Below are 24,164 nucleotides of genomic sequence, written 5' to 3'. Positions count from 1 at the left end.
CCCTATTTAAAAGAACACGAGTGCAGACTGCAAATATATTGAAAAAACAATAACTGTATTGTTTTCAGTTTAAGTGCACTGAGACAGACCTTAAAAAAAACCAAAAGCAGTCACTGGTTTCAACAAAGTGACACCATGCACCTTCACATATTTTACAGTGAGGATTTGCCTGTTCTGTTTCTGATGCCTCGAATCCAAACCAGTTCCAAACGACTGAAGTCGTAGAACCGTTCTTGGGAATAAGCTGCTCTCCACCGCTGGCTGTCTCTGCCATGTTGTGTGTTGTGACTGTAATTCACATGGGGGAAGGGGAGGGAGGGTTTGAGCTCATAGAACTATGGGAACCCAGAAAGACGTGTTGTTGGCGAATTCAAAATACCTATATTTTTTGCATTGTTAAGACAATCGATTTTCTAAAACTAAAACTCGATGTGATCTACAAATTCAATTTTTCGATTGAACTGATTTTTTTTCCAAGCCCTATGTGATGTTATTGTCTTTGCTAAGTTCAGTTTGTGGTTTGTTGATCCACAGTTCAGACTAAACTGTGACAATTCTGACCTTATTTAGATGATTCCAAATAGAATAGTGCAGCTATTACAAACACAAACTGTACAGAAAATGGAAATGATTTGTGGTTTTACTGTTTTCTTTCTATAAACGGAGCTATAATGTAAACTATCAGCTGACGTAGCACATGAAGATTATAAGAGTTTTTGCTTGAAGAAGAAAATGTGATGACACCATAATACAGATTCATGCAAACAATGAACTTTACACTTCAGTTTAATGAGTGATACAGTCTGTGGAGGTGCAGCATGCGACTTCCCCAATACTACATGTACTATGTTTAACTTTTTTCCATTTCAGGTGATTTGCTACATTTTAAATGGTAAAATTTCAGTAAAACCAGAAAAAGTACCAGAATTGCGTGACCTGTGTTTTTACATCATCTGTGTAAATATCCAGGACAGAGAAAGACATCAAGTCAGTTTGTGTGTTTTATTCACAAAAACAGATGATTCAATGCTACTTGTGAGTTTCTTCTCCAATTAGGTGTGAAGTCGTTTTGAAGACACAGACACAGGAAATTTAGAGGAAACATAAGATGAGCGCCTCCTCGGAGCCCCGGTAAGCGCTGAGTAACTTTCATTGTTTTGGCTCATATTCCCAGCCTGGGAACATTATTATTTGATAAGGTTTTTCATAGACTCCAGTCTGTTAGTATTGGTTAATCTTCCAGTTCCGTTGACTCTCATCAAACACTTTAAAAGCTTAGAAATCCGCAGCACAGCCCCGTTAATTTTTCAATTAGCCAATATACAATTATTGACTTCACATGAGTAACATTACACACAGCTTTTTTTGAGAGCAATCGTTCAGATTTGGAGTTTGGAGCGGATGTGCACTGCACCATTCCTGTGTGTGACGCAGCAGCTTTATCCTTGGAGTGACAGCTGTGTGATCCGCACAAACTCATTCAAGAGAAAAAGATGAAAGAGCTGCTGCCTGCGAAAATATATTAGCTGAAGACCGTCACATCTCCTCTTCCATAAAAACACTTTGCTTCCTGCTTTAGCTCACGTAACCCTGCTTTCACCTTACACTTCAGCCTCCATCACTCACACTGTTGTCCTGAGTAGGTGGTTAATCATAAGTGTGACATCAGTTTAGACTGACTTTGATGCGTTCACTGTCTCCATGGATAAATGCAAAAGCTATTTGATCGTTGACTTGAAGGAGACGGGGAGATGTTCACACCTGGGTGCCCAGCGCCCTGCAGGACCGCCTTGACAGCGAGGGCTTTACTTTGTGCAGACGAACTGATCGAAACTGTTTTTAAATCTGAACTTGTTAGAGACACACTGTTCCCAGTGAATCGATGTATAATTAATCAGTGTTTTTCTCTGAGATGATACTCCAAAAAAATCTGTCTGATTTCCACTTCTCAACTCTGTCTAATAAGATCATTAACTCTTTAAGTGCCAGACAGTTAAGGGGCTAATAAGCCTTAAAAGTGCCACAAAATTTGGCCGTTTTTCAGTATTTCGCGTCATTTTTTATAATATTTGAAGAATCCTTCAGGAAACCGCTCGGTAACATCCGACCGATTGCTGATTAGATTCAAAACGCACCGGACGCAGCCGATTCATTATTGATCGTAATTTGCATAATTTATAATAATAATAATAATAATAATAATAATAATCTTTATTTATATAGCACTTTTCATACATTAAAAACTGTAGCACAAAGTGCTTTACATATTAGTTTAAAAATCAGTACCGCCCCCCACCCACACCCACCCACTCACCCGCACACGCACACACACACACACACACACACACACACACACACACACACACACACACACATATATACATGCAAACCCACAAGCTCACACATACTTAAGAAGACTGACTGAGCACGGATAGACCAGAACAAAAATGTAAAAGTAAAACATCAATTTAGGAGGCGCTGTCTCAGGGAGCCATCCGCACCAGGAGGCAGCCGCCGACCCCGGCGACCAGGCACCAGCAACACAGCCCCGCATCCCAACTAGTGGGAGAGGGCCAACTGGGACCCCCACCCACCAGAAAGGAGCGGACCCCATTGAGAGAAGGCGCCACAGCCCCCGGAGTCCACAGCCGCCCCCCGGCATGGAGGGCTCCCTCTGATGAAACACCGGAGAATAAGAAACATTAAAAAGATATAAAAATATTATTCGGTCGCGTGACCTCAAATTCCCGTCTGCTTGGTCTCAAAAGGGGGACACAGAAAGAACGTCATCGAAATGTGAGAAAGAAATGGGGGTGGATGGTTTGTTTGTACACAAATGTGGCGTGTTCTCCAAAGCCGATCTGATCGGCCCGTGGCACTTTAAAGGTTGTTTTCGTAAAGCCGATTTAATTGGCCCATGGCACTGAAAGTGTTAATACTTCCATCCAAAAACATATACATTCAATTTCCTGATCGTCTGTCTGGAATTTACCTTTAAGTGCTCTGTGGCTGAAACGAGACAGAACCAATGTCCTCGGAGGCTGTAACTGATGCATCTGAAGCGCAGTAGACGTACCTTAATGTTGCCCTCGGCCGAGCCACTGATAAAGCAGTCCTCTGTCGGATCCACAGCCAGGGCTTTGACCGGCGAGTCATGGGCCTGGAAGCTCTGGCGCTGATGCCTGTGGGGAAGCTCCAGGACGCTGATCCATCCTTTCCTCCCACCAGTGATAAGGAGCTGCTGCCGGGGGGCCATCGAGAGCACGGTGGCACCAGACTCATGACAGCAGAACGCTACAGGGGGAAGATTAGCAGGATGTGAAACGCAAGCAAAAAACAGGCCTGAAAGGATTTATAAAGATATAAAATGTTTTTGTTAAATAAGCCGAGTCCTAAGGCTGGGCTGCACGTCCATGAAGAACTATTTACCCACGATTAAATCATTTAACTGTAGATTATACCGAGGCAAAGGTTAAAGCTAGTGTAAAAAGAAGAACATTTGAATTCAATATTAGTCTACATCAAGATTGAATTTATTTCTGTTGTGCTGAATCTTTCAGCTCCAGTTTATGTGACCAATGTGCCTGCATGTTGAGATGGAAGAAGCAAAGCAACCAGAAGATTATCAAGGTAAGTTAATGGTTCAGCAAAGGAACCATTCTGAAGCTGAACAGGACGACTGGACCTACTGTCAAATGAGGCTGAAACAGTTACTGCCAGGAATTTTCACTTCCTTACTTTGCTGTTGTCTGTCTTTCATAAAAACAAATCTATCATTTGGCCATTTTCCTCCTTTAAGTCGACCAAAAGGTTCCAATCAAAGGGGGAAGAAATTAGATCCAGTATGAGTAGGAAACCACACATTTTATTAAGATGTTTTGTACAGAAAAAATATATAAAGCTACATGTTAATGTTTTACTCCTTTTGTTTTATTCATTTATTTATTAAATGTATGTTTTTAACTTTAATTTGACAAAGCTACTGTCTTCAAATTCATTAACTGACAAAGCGGTTTAATTTTGGTTTAGTCAAACCTAGTTTTACTGGTCTGATATTAAATTAAGAATTGCTCAGGCTTATCATTAAGACTAAAATAGCACTTATACTAATTTTGTCAATGAAAAAAGAAAAACACAAAAACTAGAATGAATGTGACACAAACCAAAATAAAACACAAATTATAATGTGAGTAAAATCAGTTTATATTTTCATTTTCCCCAAAAAGCAATGGTTTGTAATAATGATGGGTTTGCAAAATATGTGACTGTTAATGGATAATAATTCATCCTACCTTTTTCTATTTCTACAAATTTATAGTTTTTAAAAATCAAGGTTTTCCTCAAAATAGAAAACAAACGTAAAACTACTTATTCACTCAAAAAAACTAATCTGAAAGCAAAACTCAAACTGACAAAGAAAACAACAATCAAACCAAATGCGCCAAGCTGAGAGGCTGTTACAAAGCTACGTGTTCTTCTAGTTCTGTTTCTTACCGTGTACAAGGCTGTTGGCAGGAGTCACCAGAGTGTCCCACAGACACACATTCCTGTGGAGTCAGAAATTAGCTTAATATAACACCACTCCAACATTACATAGAACTATCCCTGCTGGCCACGGCTCAGTGGAGCTAAATCACGGTTAATTAGATTTTAATGGACATTGGGGAGGTCATTTTATGGAAGCCATCTTTCAGTCGGCTTGTACCTGTTGTCTGTCGACAAGCCCGCGGTGGCGATGAGGGAGGAGGAGCCCACGAACACGAAGTCGTGAGCTGTCTTGTTGTGGCATTGCAGCGTCTGCCCCAGAGAAAAAACACAAAAACGAAGGTGAGAAGAAGTGACAGTAAATGGGCGAGTTAACAAAACTGAAAATGACAGCCAAGAAAACTAGTCAACACTTCAAAAGATTTAGAAAAAAAAGCAATGAATAAAAACTAATTGTATGAAGGTGGATTTACTGGCTATGAAAAGTTCTCACCAGGTATGGTTTGGGTGCGTTCCCGCTGGTGTTGGTCTGCCAGAGACTCAGACCTCCATCAGCATCTACGATACCGAACTGTACAACAGTGGGAGAAACAACGACAGCATTTAATCCATTATCCTGCACTGGAATTTAACATGACCCTCTTCACATGATCTGGGTGTACTGACGTGATCTTTCAAAACATGCCAACAGCCTCCTAAGTACAAGCACCATTTACATAACTAAAATCAAGTGCTGCACATGTCCTCTCCTTTCAGTTTCAGAACACGCAGATAAGATAGTACTGGCACAGGAGAGACACCATCTGAGAAGATTATTAGCTGGAGGCGAGTGCCTGAGTTCAGAGCGCTTGAATCACTCAGCTGAAGAGCAATGTGTGCTGAAGCCAAACTCCCCACTGTGGTTCGTGCCTGAATGGCAAAGCCACGAGAGGAAGTGTGAAAATGTTGTTCAATGTGACAGGCTCACATCACAACTCAGTCATGTTGCAAAGCAGAGGACAGTCAGACATCTGTATGGGGATGTTGGCTCATCAAAGGCTGCAATCTGTCTCGTCACTGTCTCTCTCTCTCTCTCTCTTTATTTATTTTTTACTGGTGTGTGTCTCTTTCTAACCTTATTCCCCTGGTGGCTGAATCGGATCCTGGTGACTCTGGAGTTCCCTGGACTCCTGAAGCAGATGATTTGTTGAGAGTGACCCCACTCAAACATCCTCACGCTACCATCTTGAGCTCCTGTCAAGTCTAAACCATGACAGGAAGAAAAGAAAAGAAAAAAAGGACAGTTAGGCTTATTTCCCATTGCATCTCCATGAGAGTTCTGGTCCCAACATGAGCTTTTGACTTTTCTTTGTTCTCAAATTCATGTGTTGTATAATTGATTGAGGACATGGTTTATTTCACACACCCTTCAACAGCCGCTTTTATGACCTACTGGGAATTCATCCACCCAAACACCTCACAACTGAATCCCCAAAATCCAGCTTTAGTGGAAAACACAAGGCTGTAACAAGTGGTGTTCACTCAGCCTTTTCTTAATAAACTTAAAAAAAAAAAAAAAAAAACTTTTGCTACTGCAAAAATCTCCAAAAGTGAAACTTTCTGGGTGATGTAATCATGCCCTTAAGGCTCTTTTTTTTTTTTTTTTTTTTTTTTAATTTAGAAATATGCAGTCTGAGTAGTACCTTTAAGAGGCAGATATGCTACTGACAGACATCAGAATTGTACTTACAGTAAGGCAGCGTAGGATGGGAGGTCATCCTTCTCACATTGTTGATATTTCTTTTGATCATCTGGGGAAAGAAAGTGAGGATACATTTTCATACGTTTATGAACCATAACGCTCAACTACATTGTTTTTACAAGAAGTCTTAATAAATGTCCTTTATAACACCATATTTTTGTGGGGTTTTTTTAAATCATATTTTATTTAAATAAATGTGCATCATAGTTCACATCTTTCGAGCATATCAGAACACAGGTGTAATGTAAACAAGTGGCCACTCGGCAGCCAGTACAGTAGAAATCAGTGGAAATCCTTAATTTTCAAGCTACACATCCCAAAAAAACCCCAAAAATATATGGTGAGAATTACAATTAAATACAGCAGCCTAACAATTATTCACAGATAAAATATTATTTTGTCCAAGTGAAATGGTTGATTATCGGGGCCCAAATATCACTAAACCTATCAAATTTCAAATGAAGTTGAGTTGTAACTTTCTCCATTACGTATATATTTTTCAAACCCTCCTGCCATTGCTCAAGTGTAGGGGGTAGGACTTTGAACCACGACTTGGATTTCATTTTCTTTTCCTACAACACCATTTTTACCTGTCTAACGTCACAAAAAAACTGACAGACTCATATGTGACCAAAATATCAAACTCATCACGATAACTAAACTGTTTCCATGACAACTGAGCCGCTCCATCTGCCGATAAAGGCATGTGGATGTGATGAAAGCAAAAAAATAGTAAACAGATTGGTACTGTTATTTTTCTTCTCAATTTTCGGCGTTTCATGATTTATGTAACTGAGTTCTTTGTCCTTATTAATATGGGATATATTTATCACACGATTCTCTACAAGACAACAAGACGTGGATTCTCTCTGTAGTCTTTAGGTTGATCTGATGGGATTTACATTTAATTTAAGCGAAGCTGAAAGCACCGCATAAATGTTTAACAGATTAAGCTTCTTGTCATGACTTTTACATTAAAGGGAAATGTTCTTCAGTACTGTATACGCTGCTCTCATCTTCCACTTTACCCTGTTTACAATTATTCTTGGGTGCAATCCAATGATGTAATACAGCTTTTGTTTAATGGTTACAATATATTTTGCTCTTACCTTTTGATTTGTTTAAGCTAATATTTTTACTATTAATACTGGTCTTCCTCTTTGCTGTTGTAACACTGAATTTCCCCAGCATGAAACTAAAAAATGATCATCTCTTAACTTTCATCTGTGGCTAAAATCCGCTAAATTAGATTCAAAGTTTGTAAAACTGTTATACTCGTCATCAAGTTTAAAGTTGTAGTTTTAGCTACACTATCAATGAATTCTTATTTTATCATTATTTTAAGGCTGTATGATATGGTGATATATGTATCAAATGATAAAAGAAAAATGCTGTTTCATATTATGTTTTCTTATATATGTTGTGTTGCAGATCACACTAAATCTTTCCTTCATTATCTGAATGATGCAACATAAACGCGTGACACATAATGGCATGATTCTGAGCAGGAGGAGGACTGTTACTCCTGTGGTTTGGGAATAAGAAGTGTGACACAGACCAGAAAAACTCCAAACAAACCTGAGCAATCTTAATCTCTTTAGTCCAGTATACAACAAACATGTAAAAAAAAAAAACCATACATAATCATTGGATTTACCGTCATATTTTATATATTCATCGAAAATTTACACAAAGGGAGAAAAATAATCTGATTTGATTATTTGTCTAGAATACAACATGTGCTATATGATGATATGTATCACTATCTGGATTGACCTGTATCGTGTCCACATATCACACAGCTCTAGACCATCTAGCATTAAGTATCTTAATATATTGTAGCTCAGTTACTATTTGCCATCCTGTGTGATGACTGGTATCCCAGAAACAGCCTTGCCTGCCAAGAATTTGATTTATTATTCCTTCTAAATGCATTCTGCTCCAACCTTGAGCATTCTGTCCGACTGGTTGGTAAAATAATCACGATGCAGAGTGGCTCTTACTGTCCAGTCTGCATATCAAGAGCAATGAAAGAGCCGGTTGATATCAACAAACATGACTCACAACCGCTTGATTCAGAGACACTGCTGCTACCACCACCACAACTGAATTCATCTCGCCAGCGCTAGCGCCAAGTTTTCTGTCAAGTATGAAAGCATTTGCAGACTTGTCCAGAAAATGTGACAAGAAAAAACAAACAAAAAAACACCCCAAAAAACACATGATCTGTAGCAACCACGAGCATCTCAGTTTCTTGTGCAAGTCTATGAGGGTATTTAATGTTAGCGGCTATGATGCATTTGGCAAACTGAGCACAGACAAAGATGAATTATTAATTAAAGTCACTTAAACTGCTTTGAGGATTTTGCTTTGAGGATAAAGAAGAGCAGAGAAGGCCGTAACATCAATTAATTCCAGAAAAGCAGTGAAGAGTGCACTGAACCCATGGCAATCATCACTATCGTCTTCACGGAACCAAACGTGAATATACTCTCACGACAAATAGCACATCGAATTAGTCCACAAAATTTCAGCGAATATGTCTCCTTCTACACTTTGAAAATGGATGGGAAGATATGGAAATATAACATGATATATCTTGTGAATAAGTGGAGGAAAAATGTGCAAAACACCACTATGGGTTGTTAATTAAAGGCCTGAAAAGGAAAATAAGACAAGAAAATAGAAAAAGGAAGAAAAGGGCAAACTAATGTTATATCATCATGACAGTTAAAAATGCAGGTTTGGGGCTCACCACGGATGCTCCTCTCCCGGTCTGCAGGCCTCCCAGCCACGGCATGTTGATGGGTGTGCCGGGGCTGCTGTGGGTGTATGGTGTGGTGCCGTGGAGAGCGGCAAAGTCATCGCGAGCGTGGACCACCAAGAAGTCATCACCACCAACACTAAAGACACAATAATAAAAAATCAAGTATATATTTAGTAAGGATTGCTAACTCTGAATTGGAAGAAGCTCATAATATTTTTTTTTATTATCCTAAAGGGAAAAACACAAGGTAAGTCTGATGACGGGCTTGACTTTATGAGAGAACTGGTCTGTGTTTGAGAAAGAGCAGCCGAGGATGACAAACAAATGCTGTCGAATATTGAAAGTGACCCCGTGCTGAGGCTCTGTAAACAAAGATTCGCTCACTCGCATGCAGTCCATGTTTGATGCAGCACAAACATAAACACTAGCAATGCAGAAGCAGAGAACATACACCTACACACCCAGCATTGCACCAATCGCACCATCTCACACTCAATTTAACTCTGCTGGTGGAAAGGGTGAAAAGGTGAATTGATGCCACTGTGGATGAACTTACAGCCACTGCCCACAGCAAGTACAGTGTACGATGAACACTCACACACACACACGCCCAGTGTCTTACCCTTTGGCTTCGGCTTCATCATCATCGATCCATGTCAAGATCTGTGTGGCCAAGATGGAGGACACGTCCAGCTCCTGAATGTCATGGGTGGAGGCCATGACTAAACAATTTCGATTTGCCTGTGAGGCAGATGGAGATGAGAAACAGGAAAAGGAAAAGGGAAAGGAGAAATGGTCAGGTTAAGGGTATGGTAAACGGTGAGCTATAATGGATGTGCACATTTTGAAAAGTTAGAAGGTACACAAGAGTGAGACAGACTGCATCTCTTTTGTGCCTTTGGCCCTCAAACTTTTTGCTTTTAATGATGACCAGAGATGCACTGAATGTTTTGGGGAAGACAGAAGCCAGCACTAGTGGTGTCTTTGAAACAGTGTATCATTCAGCCTCAAGTATCGCTGTGTAAACTTCACCCCGCATCAAAATATCAAACAAATACAACATGGGCTCGACTACATCAAAGAGGAGGATGTGGTATAAGAGATGTGCCAATGGCCAAAAGACTTGGACATATTTCTTTAGATTTCAAGTGAGCTTATATTTTGTATTCAGCTTGAATAAAACAGTTTCATACACAAGATCAAAGTCATCTTGCCTGTGACACATATGTATACATCACAGTCTAGCTCACAGGAGGAACTCTGTTGGAATAAGGGTGACTATTTTGGATACCCACTTCCCTTCTACCATCTGCATGTTAACATTTGGAGAGCCTCCCTCGCTATGTGAAACAAAAAACAACCCCTGAGCTGAAAATACATGCTGAAAATTGCCTGTTTTGACAAACACCACAGCACACTTCCTAACATTATTTTGCAAATTCATGGTCACTACATCCTGTGCTCAGCACCACTCTAGATTAGGGTGGCTGGTTTAAAGAAATATGAACTATCCAGACAGCTTTTACCCTTATTCCAGAGTGACAGTGGAGGATGCTAGACCTACTGTCTGTGCTAGCACTGAGCCAAATGTAGAGATATGTCTGGTTATCCAAGATTATGCACGTCACACCAAATAAAGTAGCATTGTTGTGTTGCAAAGTAGATATTATTTTGGGGAAAAAAAGTCTCTATAGACCTGAATGAGTAGCAGGTGAGAAATGTTAATCTTGAAAACAATGAGACAACTGTTCTGTTGAAAATATTCAACAGTTAACAACACAGCAGAGCAGGGTTCTGAATAAACAGTAGGGTCTGAATATGTGGACAGAAGAAGCAAAGGACAAAAATATCTGTAACTACAAAATGCTTTCAGTTTGTTCCAGTTTACTGAGATGTTTCTAAAAATGTTTGTTTTTGATCACAGGTTGATATATAGCAATCATTAACTGTTGCTGTGCTCATAATATGTGTGCATATTTAAGTTTCCCATTTCCAGTTTGGATATTGAAATAAAGAGATTAATGTACACAATATGGATGAATTACCTCACATACATTGAACAAACTGGTTTAAACAAATTAGAAAAAGGACCAATAGCCGATAATTCAGCTAACAGAAAATGTAGTCTTCTTTATTAGAACTTCATATTGTTGTTCAGACCGATCTGTGTGAATGAGGCGTACCTTATTGATGGCAAAGGCTGTGATGATGTCTGATTCCTTATGAATGATACGTGCCTTTCCTCCAAGGCCACCCAGATCTGACTCAGTCTGTACGAAACATAGATAGAAGAGAGATATTTAAATATTACAGCTAAAATGCCCCTTCCTGCAAATGTATAATAGTCATAACCTCAACTACATTTCTATTCTGTATCAGAACAAGTGACCTAACAAGATACATTAGAAGAGCTGACATAGATATAAAAGAGAGCAAATCTCAGTTACAAAGTTGCGTCCATCTTACTGTGGAACAACCATGCACCAAGGCCTATATTTAAAAAAAAAAAAAAAAAAAAAAGTTGGAGGACAACATTGATTCACCAGTAAAAACCCATGGACCTTGATCAATGACAGTGGATGAACACACTGGGTTTATGTTTGTTGGAGCTGTTGGAGTAATATCAGATCCTTCATCAACAGGACAAATATGAGCCTATCAGTAGTTTTGACAGGACCTATTAATTCTATTTATTCAGAATTTGATGGTTAGTTCATTTATAAACCAAAAGTATTAGAATCACTTTACAGTGACTGACCATTCTAGGCCATTTTGTATCGTAATATGTTACAACGCCCTATTTCTGTTATTATATCACGGGGAGTTCATAAATGACGTAACCCACTTATTTAAGCTAGAAGCTACAGGAGCTGAACATTAAAACACAGCCCAAACTGTATGTAATTTGGTCTTGTACATGTGCATTCTATGCATGCTTTTTGTTTAGCCGCAGGGATTAGCAGAGGATATTAGAAATGTGCATCGGCCATTGTTTAACACAGCGGCAAACGGAACTGGGTTACTGTCATTAGTTAGCATGAGCACAGTACCCTTGAGCAATGAGCACAAGCACACACTGTACCACAGAAGCCCTATGGGATGTACGCTATACAGTAAGTCATACCGCATATTATACAGAGATGTTACATTTGGAGGCCAAAGCTGCTCTAAATGAGACAGGCATCCTTTGAGAATGAGATTGAATTAAAGTCTTTATTGCATTTATTCAGGGGGAAAAGACCATGTCTTTTTCTGTCAGACAGAATAAAGTAAAAGTTGACTTGCAGGAGCCTAAATATGGTGGTTTGCCATTTTCGCCAAGCATATAATCCCTATGGGACGCAGATTCACTGCGACAGTGTTGGGCCCATTAATCAGAAGCTATTCAGCCTCATAGCTTGTCCTCTGAGAGACTGGGTTAATTAACACTGAGCCAAATGGAGTAGCTAGAATGAGGCAGCTCACACTGTGAGAGCCCGAAGATTAGAAAACCTCTGTGAAGCAAACGTGTATGGAGCCATTTAAGATTTATGGTTCTGATCTACATAAATATTCAGACAGCTACATGTAAGATTAATATCAAACACTGACAGGAACATACAAAGTTCATGACCCAATAAATACATGGACTGTAAATCTGTCAAGAACACACTTTTGATGTTCCTCAGACTATACATGATGGACCACATTTATTATTCTACTGTTAATGCCAAGTGCATGGTCCCACATTTAACGCATGGTACAGCTTGTACCATCATCTCTACTGCACGAGGATGTACATTTTTAATGTTTCACAGTATCATTACAGGATGTTCAAAGTTTTTCTGTTTATGATGAGAACAAGACACACATTTTACAGAAAGTATGCCCAGAGTGGCAGAGAGTGTTCATACAGTTTGGCATCAGATACCAATGCAAGGGTTTTTAAAATACCACAAAATAATCTAAACCTGATCTTTAGTGAAACTGACGTTACATTGAGAGTGATGTTCTTGGGTCTTGCATACAGTGAGGTGCACTGGACTGGTGAGCTGTGACTTTTTTTCTGAAGGAGACCAAATTTGTCTGAAAACACTGTGTAAACTCTGATAGGCTGAAAATAAAATGTTTAAATTATGGATTAAGTGACAGGATTTAACTCACCTCCAGAACATGTCCTACTACTAGAACTGTTATTCTTTAATAAGTGACAACACCAGCATGTTCTCAATTTTATGGTTTAAGAAACATAGATAGGACAATAATTAAGTAAAAATCTGATCAACAATATGGTGCCCATTTTCAGCGCATAGCTTTGAAGTGAAAAAGGCCTGAAGTTTGGTCCCCAGTCCTCACCCACCCCCCCACCCCCCCCAGCAGAAATCATCATTTATCTGAAGCAGCAGTACCTGATTGTTTCCTGTCTCGTCCATTCCTGAATATTTCATATTGTCAGTCTGGTCCTCAATCGACTTTAATGATTGGGCAAGCAGCACAAGGCACAGGGATAGACACACACAAAACATACAGTGATGAACCATGCAGGCAAACACACACAAAAGAGGCATTATTGTGCTGTTAATCACCAAGGGTGGAATTATTTACCCACAATGAAAGCATAATCATGCAATTTGAGGCAGTAATAATACATGTGGATGGCATGCGGAACAGAAAAAGCACAAATGCACTAACAGGGATGTAAAATCAGTACCAATGCAGTTGGCCTTGAGGTAATCACAAAGTAGTGTAGTGGATTTATCACAACAAAATAGTTAGTGCTACTCGGTGACAATTAATGCAATGTTCTGCTGTGCAATATGGAGATGTGGTGAGCATGCTGTCAACATGATGTACCTCATTAGGGTCCTGTTTCTTGGTAAATATATTTCTAATAAATGTCTCCTGTACTTCCTCCTGCTTGACCAGAAACTGCCACAACCGCTTCACTGGCAGCGCTGAGTGGTGGCTCGACCTGGAAAGAGAAAAAAAACCCCTTGTGCATATTAACAAGAACACTCACTAAATAAAGCAATTCAGTTGAGCATCACTTCACTGAAGCACAATAAAAATGTGTTGGCAAAGTTGAAATCTAGAGGTTTTACATTAGTCACAGGATTAAACATTCCATCAGTCCTTCAGTCATGAAATAATACATACAAGGTATGGGCACATTTTCAAGTACAAATTTAGTGACTTTCATGACTTTTTTAATAGCTCAAAAAGGGAAAACATAATTACTGTAGCAAAAGAAACTGACAGGCTAGAAAGGGCACATTTACGCAAGACTGTGTGGATGTAGTCAAGTTTACAAAAGCTACAGTCTTTTGCTTTCAACGCAGCTCCTGCAGAAAGTGCTGAAAGCTCTCTGATGACTGCTAGCGGATCCCGAAGGCTTTGCCAGATCTGACATAGTCACAGCAGAAAAATTATATCAGTGTCTGAAATTAACTTTTAACTCACTGGCCGAGGGGACTTTGGATGAAACATAATCCACCAGCCAAACATTTTTTTTAAAACAAGCTAAACAAAAAAAAAAAACACACTTCTTCATCTTGAGTACATAATGACATTTAATTATTAATGCTGCACTTGAAATGATTACAGACTTATTTGGGAACTTGTACCAGAATAATGTGTAAATCAAGTGTTAAAACCCTTTTTAAATAGAATTTTTCAAATCTATACAGAAGTGAATAGGATATTATAAAGGAAATAGGAAAGAATAAGTAAGAAGTGACATCTCAGGAGGGGCTCAGTACCTGAAGGGGGTGTTGGACGGCTCAAACAGTGCCTTATGCCTAAGGAGGGCAGGGCCTGGTGTGGCCGTCTCATCCTGGAGGTGTGTGGAAATGTATTTTGAAGGGGGTCCCCCAAAGATCTCCAGCCTCTTCTGCAGCACCTGCTCCCAGCGCTGCAGTGTCTTCAGCACTGCATGGCACAGAGGAGAGCCCACGGGCAGATCTGTGGAAAGCAGAAACAGACACACAAGCAACAAGATTAAGGGCAGCAAATATTCTATAATGATCATCTGGACACGGGTACATCAGGAAGTGTGTGGTGTGTTATAGAGATTACCTAATAGATCATATCCTGCCATGGGGTAGAAGGACTTGAGGTTGACCAACACCAGCTGAACCATCGCCAGACGCATTAAACACCAACTGGAGGGAAAAGTAATTACAAACCATTGTACGGTTTTATTACATAATCCCAGTAAACTGGTTGACAGATGCTTCAGTTGGAGCATATGTCAGTTACACTTCCGAGCAAATTACAGTGTATTCAATCTGAATCTAAAGCAAAATGTCACAATAATGACATAGCATATGAGGTTGGTGGAAAGATGCAACCAGAAATAAACACATGCAGATGCTCAGGGTGCGTAATCCAAGGTGAAACCAAGTCAGTGTTTAGTGAAATATCTACTCTGTTCTGTGTCATTATAGACCTGCGTAATACAAGAACATTCTGCAATATGTGAGTGTACGGTCCATCTAATTTAGAATAAACAAATACAGAGGTATGCATTTATCTACACAGTCAAGACAGACAGAGTAATTGGTTTAAGCGACAAGAGGACATTTAACAAACTCTTCAAATCAAATAGGGCCTGATAGTCAACACTAGACTTCAGTGGCATCCCCATGTTTGAGAGAAAATGATATGACATGCACTATACTTTTAAGGTTAGTTTGATGTTCATTTCCATATTTATTGATTAGTTATATCGAGTTTGATGTTCAGTGATCCTGATTTATTGCTTTATCTATGGATTTATGAGTTTGACACAAATGTGAGCAGGGGGTGATATCGCCAGATGAATTAATTATTGACTTCCACTGTTATCCTTTGCCAAACTGATCCCATTTGTTTTTCCTTTAATGGATGCACTGCTAACATAGACTGAACATCCAACGCACAATGAGTAAAGAAATACAAACAGGTTATGACTAAACAATGTGCACATAAATATACAACTGAATACAGACCATTAATTTAAACATATACTGTAGCTATGACAAATCGGGGTTTAATCTCCCTGTTCTATTTAAAATCTTTAAAGTCTCAACTGTTGGCTGTGTTTTTCACAGCAACTGTGCTTGTAAGAAATAATCTTTCCTGAATTCAAAATAATTACAAAAAGCAGAAGTGCTCTTTATCAACCACATTGACATTGAGTTTTATCTTTCATTATTTGTCATACACACAAAACTCAGTTTGATACAAATTAATGTGAGGGTGTCTGATGACCAGCTGGGGCTTTAATGGCCATCAGTAAATTTGAGTGTGTGGCAGATGTAAATCTAATCACTTAGGTTTTTCTATTGCTGTCTTTTGCTAAGTACTTATCAGTCACATTTATATAATAAAGGCAGTCAGGGGTGGTCATATTCTACCTGTATGAATTGTGGTTTGAGTGCTCTCTTTGTGGAGAGTTGGGGTCAAAAACATCTTCAAAATCGTCATCCTCTTCATCTTCATCTTGACTGCCCTCACTCTCCTCTGAGTCATACTCAATTCTGTTTTCAGACAGTGGCAATGATGGCTAGAAGAAACAAAAAGACAACAATGAAGACAACATACTTAATTGAAATACATACTTAAATTAAATTCATCAGTAACAAAGCCTGATAAATGACTGGTTTTTTTGATGACATTTCAGAATTTCTTCCAAGTTACCTTTGTGATGAAGTAATCCCAAATACTGAGCTCTGGAGGGACAAATCTTTCTTTAAAGATGGAGGTTGCTTCCTGTTCCACCACAGGCACCGGCCTGGGACTGGAAGGCCCCTCCCTTTCTATCCCAGACTCTTCCTTCGATCCACTGCGTGATGACAGAAGCCTGAAACGCCTTGACTTCCTGTCTGAACTGTCAATGCCTGGGGATGCTGAGAGAAGAAATGTTTGTTATACAACTGTGTCTAATCTTTTTTAGATGCAATTCCATCTATATTAGCTGCAGCTTTTTCACATCATAGAATACTACCTTGTTTAAAATGTTCTATATTTTTAATGTACGTTTATGACAACAAACAGCTAAAAATACAGAGAAGCTCCTCCCTGTACAGTCGTTATTGCATTACACCAGGACCCCTTTGCCCCTCCACCCTGAGAGAAGCGCTACACCACTAACAGGTTGATGGATTTCTCAATGACCCACAGATGGGAACCCAATTAATTTAGCAGGGCTGATTTCATTTAGTGGCAGGGTCACCTCTAAAAGAAAACCCCTCACAGAGAGACAGTCAATCACACTGAAAGTCAAAGACAACCAGACCAGCTAAAACAGTCTGTGCTAACCTGGAGAGGATGCTCTCATTGGGCTGCTGGTTTCTCTACAACAGGGGTTCGAGCGCCTCCTCCAAATACCGTCACCCAAAGCTTGCTGTTGAGTGGGTGTCCCACAATGCGAAACAGCTCATTGCAGGAGTGAGTGGCCATGCCGTGAACAAACAAACTGAGGAAGACTGCAGTGAGGATCTCACAGAGCAGCACAGCTAAGCCCGGCTGGCTTTCCTCACCCGCTGAGCTCAAGAGACGAATCAAAGAGGCGATACCTGTCGAGAGGACGACACAAGGAGAATGACATGCAAATAGGAGAGAGAAAGAAAGCAGCATTAACTAGGAAAAGCAAAAGCATACACTAATAAAGAACTCAAAACAAATGTACCCAAACAATGTACAGCCTACTAAGATTGAACTTAATCTGTAATAAACAAAATAGTGAGAGATGACTGCCAACACATGTCTGTTTCAAAACAAATCCCCCCAAAAGACTAAAATCAACAATGAACGGATTTTATCAACAAGTGTAAACTGTGTGCTCAAAAAATTATTTGCCAAAGACCTCCACTGGTGTCCAAAAACAGTTTCTTTAAAGCAGATTAAGTCATTTCTGCCCGCAGGCATCTCTCAATTAAAGCAATAATAGAAGATATGCTGAGAAGTGTGGGATCATGGGATTTGGTGTTTTCGGCACCAACTAAACAAAATGTATTTGATGTGAGGCAGAAATCCTGTTTATAGAGAGGGTAATGTATTCACTGAAACCACATTATGTTTATTTACAAATATGCACACCTTGTAATCTCAGTCGAATGAAACAGCCACATATATTATTAGTTTTTGTGATTATAAATGCACATTAATTCAGTGAATTGCACAAGATTCTGAGCATCATTTTAGGCCAGATCAATGTCAAATAAATCAAGTGAGTAGCGATTATATTACTTTTATGCTATTTTACAACAACTACAAGTAAAATTCTGAGACATAATATGGTTTAAGGCGATGCCAGGACACGTGAAACTATCTGTGTCTCCCCATAGTAGCACTTAGAGAACACCAAATTACAACCTGTGACAAACTACACATTTCCTTGAATTTTAACATTGTTGGAAACATTTGATATTTGAATATAAATACAAAAGATAACAAATATATGGCATTAGCTTAAACTTTTCAAGATATTTTATGTGAAAATGTTACATATAACATGTTTAAGGGTTGGTTGTGTTCCTATCATACAAAACATTGAATCCAACCAAGCCCTGCCGTGAACTGGAGACAAGTCCAGGGTACACCCTGCCTTTGCCCGTTGATAGCTGGGTTAGGCTCTTGCACCCCCAAAACACTCATGAGGACTAAGCAGCTCAGAAAAATGGATGGATGGAGATCCAACAACAACTACACATGGTTTGGTGTCATTACCTGGCCACTGTGCTGGTGAAGTGTTGGGCTGAACAGATTCGTCCATGCTGACAGTTCTGATGGGCTGCTTCTGAGATAGCAGAACACTCTGATACACAATCCCTGTAAAATGGTCCACATGACTGTGGAAGACAAAAAAAAGCAAACATTCAACATAAAACAAAACACTTATATTAAACATGAAGGGATGAACTGAGAAGTAACTTTTTTTAAAAAAATGGGTTAGATGGTGTAAATATATAATGCCTAAAATGTTTTACTTTAAATGTTTGAACTTTGTTCTGAATTCTGGGAGGATGTTACTAAGAAAGAGGAACTCCTACTGAGCTCTGTTCTGTCAGGACATAAATTCTAATGGGCTGCATCTCAGGTTAGCAGATTCAATATGCTGTCTAATAATAAACAGGAAAACAGGACTTATTGATGAAAAAGGGAAAGTATAATTTCTGATTTCAAATGGCTGGGTTGTTAAAAAAGAATGTTTTTCAGAGAATATGTAATGCTTAAATCACAAGGGATTCAATTAGGTTTCCAACACCCAGTAACCCTCATTTAAGGCTTCAGAAAAAAACCTGTCTAAACATCAAAAATAATTCAGCAGTCAAAGGGAATATCAGTCAGAAGGGGCAGCAGGGGGTTTATTGGCCTTTTCAAGACAAGATCAATCCATAGACACAGCACTGAAGGTACAGGTACAGTAACAAGCAGTGACCTGATGGCAACATACTAAACTGAACTGAAGTTAATAAATTAACAGTGAGAGGAAAAAGCAGAACATGGATCAAAACACTCACAACACAACACCCTGCACCACCTACCTCTGAAAACCTTTAAAATTCACACTCTCTTGTAGTCAAAAGGAAAAACAGAACCATCATCAAACCTCTGCAGCAACACACAAGGAGAGTTTCTATTCTAACAGCCATGATAAAGATAGTGATGGATAAATTAGAGATAGCCTTGCTAATTAAGCCAGTCCGTTCAACTCCCAGCCGTATGTTACAGATGGTGCTCTCCTTTATCTTAAAACGCTTGTATTTAGACATTTTATTTAACTGATACAAGCAGTTCTCTCTGTGGGGTGACAATAATGTAATTTAAAGGATCCTAGTCTGGTCAAGCCATCTGCAGAACTGAAAAAAACAAACTCAAAATGGGTTATTTAAGACACACTGCTTCTATTCTGCTGGATGTTTTCAAAGTGACACAAGTTATGGTACATGGCTCTTAAATAAATAATGCTCCTGACATCTGTGAAAACAAAAAAAATCCAATTAAGTATTAACAATCGGAATGGACAAGCAGCAACTGTGCTGCTTCATAAATCATTCTTAATCAAAACAGACAAGTGAAGTCAATTTTGGTAAGCACAACCTCCAGGATGGGTCTATTTCCAAGTCTCAAAAAGACTAGTGAGCAGGTTCATTAACCAAAACCAAACGAATTCCAACTTCTAGATACAGCTGTAAAAAAAACCTAATGATTGAGTGGCCACCTTACTAGTCATCTCATCCCTACCTCTTATTTCTGCTTGAGTAAGTCTTAAAGCCATCTTATCTTCAAGCATGAAATGAGACAGACAAATATGATCTTTTTTGTCAGCGATTTGTCTATTAAATGCTAATGCTAAGAATAAGGAAAACAAAGTCAGATGGCTCAAGATGGATAAATAATACTCAGCAGCTAGTGTCGGTACTGGAGTTGCATCAAGTTGAATGTGGTGGGAATGAAAAAGCTGTATCAAAGTAAAGGAGTGCTTGAAGAAAAATAAAGAATTAAAGAAGCTTGCGTTTGAGAGCACTGTGCTGCACTATGAACGTTAACCATTGTGAGTCAGGTTGAATGAAAGCAGGTTTTTCAAAGACTGAGCTGGGAAAGGAAATGAGAAAAATCTTTGTTGAGGAATGCATGACCTGAATTTGATTTTTGGGTGTATGTGTTGTTTTTGATGAATAAATCTGAAGGTAATCACAACATTTGTTTAAGAGTCTTTCTCAGTGTACTAAATCCACGTACCTATAGGTATGTCCCTACAGAGACACTGATATATGCAGGCTGAAAGGGAGGCAGCCAAAGTGTGCATCACATAGATCTGAAAGAAGTGTTGGTAATTAAACAAACATGAGTCAACACAAGTACTTTACTGAGAAACAAAAAATACACAAAAATAAAACTCTTACAATGGGTCATGAGTACAGGGATGGATTATTATTCATTAGATTTTGTGATAACTTTCACATCATGCCCTTTCAGTCATGTATTCACTTCTTTATTTTGGTTAGGTCACCATGAACTCAAGAGAAACTGGCTTTTTTTATTCCAGCATGTTCAGCATAAAGGCTGATTTTTAACTGTGCCTGTGTTTATTTGATCTGTTACACAGCTGTTGTAAATGAAACTAATGAAAGCAGTGGGAAAAGCTAGATAAATAAATAAATAATGAATTGTATCCATTAACCTCCTGAGACCCAGAAAAGTACGTTTTTTTTTTTCCTTTTAATTAAATAATTGCCTATATGGGAATCATCATGATGCAACAGTTTTTTCAGATGCATTCTTAAAAAAATTTTATGGAATGTCCTTTGCAGTGGACAGTTTTTTTTGTTTTTTTTTAATAAAGCTGTGAAACCCTTGCCCACAAATGTGGACAAAAAACCCATAGCTGGTATGAGTCTTAGGAGGTTAAAGCACCAGAATAAGCCGAAAAGCACTACTGGCAGGGTTAGTTAAGGATAATCTCTGTAAATCTAATATACTGAAGAAAACATTTTTGGCTGTATCATCTTTCATACTGTTAACCCTCCAAGACCCAAAAGCATCTGCTGATCTAAAATTATTCATATCTGTTGATCAACTAAATCTCATCAATACAGGTAAATAATTGCAGTTTGTCATGTTTTCATGGTCATCAGATATGACCCATTTGGACATTCAAAGGCCCTGTAGTGAACATGGAAACACTGTCATCTTCTGCAACAGTGATTCATCAGTAAAACTCATGTAGTTTAACAAATGACAGTGGATGGAGACACTTGTTTTCATGTAGAATTAAAGATGTATTTTTCTGAAAATGTCACGTTTTCTTCAGTTTTCTCTCTTTTGGTATAACCTTTGAATTTACTTTGAGCTTTTATAAATCTCTACATGATAAGTGAATTAAATATAAGAAAATAGATGATTTCCCAGCAAAAATGCAAATTATTATAACATATGGTGATAAACCACTTGGTAAAGATTAAATGAAGAGAAAAAAATCATTTGGAAGTCACCACAAAATATAGTTCTGGGTCTTTATGGATTAAGATTAAATTTGAAGTTCAACTAGATCCCATTTACTTGTTGTAATTGTCAGGTAAACACTGATATAATCAGTCGTGCCAGTTTTTCTTCTGTACTTGTCTTATTGCCCACTTGTTTGTTTTGTCTCCTTTCAGTTTGGAAGTCTTGGTTCTTGTTGGAACTTTAAATTTGACACTTGTGATTATATAATATATATACTATATATAATATACTATATATACACACACACAATATATATACATATATATATATACATATATATACATATACACACACATATATATATATATATTAACATATATACAACAACACACATATATATATATAATATATATATATATATAATATATATACTATATATACACACACACACAACACACACACCACACACACAACTGTGTGACTAATTCACATCACTGATTCACTGTAAAAAAACGTGTTTGATTAATGTAGCATATCTAACTGTACCATAACTCGGAATCTGCACATCAGATTTGCGAGTGACTCACCTCATTGTTGGACAACATCAGGATGTGGAGGAGAGTCGAGCGGCATTGATGGTCTGTAAGATGTCATGAGTTAGGTTGGTCAGATACACAATAGGATTGGCCACCACCGTCTTAACGTTTGCTGTGCAGGCCATTAGCAGAGGGATAGACGTGGACTGAGAGCACAGCCGTCACTTGTGAGTGGATAGAGTCATCCTGTGTGGGGAAGGAAGTACAAAACAAGAATTATTAATGCATGCAAGTACTGCAGTCTCTCGAATACTTGTACAACTTTCCATTGGAGTCAATAAATCTTAATGCTGAACCACAAGAAGCCAAAAATAATAAGAGCAAAGCAACTTTCTTATTTGTTTTTTTTTAAGACAACTTCGACACATTTTCACAGTGGGGAGCTTTGAGCTGACAGGTGCTGCTGTGAACAACACTTTGCAGTCAGAAGAGGCAGGATGAGCTGACTGATGTTGTTTCATACATGATCCCATACCAGGTGTTGAATGTCATTTACAAGAGCAGGAACAGAAGAGATTGGCACCAAAAGAGCGCCTGGAGTTTATGGGGTTTGTCTGTTTATATAATAAAGGTTCATATTTGTAATGCTAAATAAGTTGCATTTACTTGTCACAATGTCCCTACACCACCGGCTCTACACAGTAACTGATGTCAAGAAAAAGCTGATTTCTAAAAGAATTTTTCCAACAACAATAAATAAATTTGACAATCACAGAACTCGGGCCTGGGATAAGGAAACTGCTTTATTCCAAAATCAAAGCAGCAAGCAAAGAGACGACTACTACCCGTCAACTGCTGTAACATTCAAAAGCATTGTTCCCAAGTTGTTTGCCTCCTAAAAATTGATCCAGCCTTCTAACAGCCTAAGGCAGGACGTCCCTCAGGAGCTTAATGAATCTGCACAAACTATCAGCCTGGAGCTGGAGCTGTGTAGGCAAATGCCAGTAACACAGTGTGTGAGTGAGATGGGTTTGTCATGGGATTCTGCTTACCGTCATGTTCGTCTTTCATTTCTATTTTGTATCACATACTGTATGTTCAGCATCCTTACCATCAAACATAATGAACAGACTTTCTTGCTAGTTGTGAATATTGTTAGCTTGCGGTCCTCTGGGATGTACAAATATTGTGTTTTCATTATTCTTACAAAAAAAGTCTTGTCCTATAATGAATGTGAAAATTAGCATGGACAATAATCCACATTTAATTTGAACTGTCATGTCACATTACTGCATGACTCTATAACAATTATTCTAAATATACTTTGTCATATTCAATTACAGATGAGTCCATTATACTCTCTCTGTTTAATAGAACCATAGAACATTAATGGACTCTACCACTGAAAATGAAGCAAACAGGGAACCACACTCAGAGTTTTGGTGTATTTTATCACTTCAAGCATTCGCCACTGGATAAAGGGAATGCTCTGGTATTTGGAGGCCTTGAGTGAGTACATATGTGTAAAAGTTACCTGGTGTGACTCTTGAAGCAGTAATATGAGCTCCATTCGTACAGACGCTAGTCCTCCACCGTGGGAGCCATGCAAGCTACAGTAGCTCAGAAACATCCTGAGTAAAGGCTGGTTACTCTGCAGCCAGTGTCTTCTCCTCCTCTGGCTATCACCACGAGGGCTGGAGGCCTTGAAAAAGCAATATGAGTT

The 24,164-nt window shown here is 38.7% G+C and overlaps 1 protein-coding gene across 1 annotated transcript in view; it reads right to left on the bottom strand.

The window, feature by feature from the left end:
- Positions 1-24,164, bottom strand: part of dmxl1 (Dmx like 1) — a 62,116-nt gene that overhangs the window by 3,190 nt on the left and 34,762 nt on the right. Inside the window, 24 exon segments of the mRNA XM_030144579.1 lie at positions 3,077-3,294; positions 4,495-4,547; positions 4,706-4,797; positions 4,979-5,056; positions 5,600-5,727; positions 6,215-6,275; positions 8,982-9,129; positions 9,616-9,734; positions 11,177-11,263; positions 13,382-13,444; positions 13,827-13,944; positions 14,732-14,933; positions 15,048-15,133; positions 16,370-16,518; positions 16,653-16,852; positions 17,270-17,530; positions 18,684-18,805; positions 20,700-20,715; positions 20,718-20,775; positions 22,493-22,501; positions 22,503-22,532; positions 22,534-22,654; positions 22,656-22,687; positions 23,976-24,135. Of these exon segments, the coding sequence (XP_030000439.1) occupies positions 3,077-3,294; positions 4,495-4,547; positions 4,706-4,797; positions 4,979-5,056; positions 5,600-5,727; positions 6,215-6,275; positions 8,982-9,129; positions 9,616-9,734; positions 11,177-11,263; positions 13,382-13,444; positions 13,827-13,944; positions 14,732-14,933; positions 15,048-15,133; positions 16,370-16,518; positions 16,653-16,852; positions 17,270-17,530; positions 18,684-18,805; positions 20,700-20,715; positions 20,718-20,775; positions 22,493-22,501; positions 22,503-22,532; positions 22,534-22,654; positions 22,656-22,687; positions 23,976-24,135 (2,611 nt within the window).

This window comes from Sphaeramia orbicularis, chromosome 9, assembly GCF_902148855.1.
Source record: "Sphaeramia orbicularis chromosome 9, fSphaOr1.1, whole genome shotgun sequence".
Lineage (NCBI taxonomy): Eukaryota > Metazoa > Chordata > Actinopteri > Kurtiformes > Apogonidae > Sphaeramia > Sphaeramia orbicularis.
Note: the sequence above shows the minus strand (reverse complement) of the source record. Positions and strands in the feature narration are given on the sequence as shown.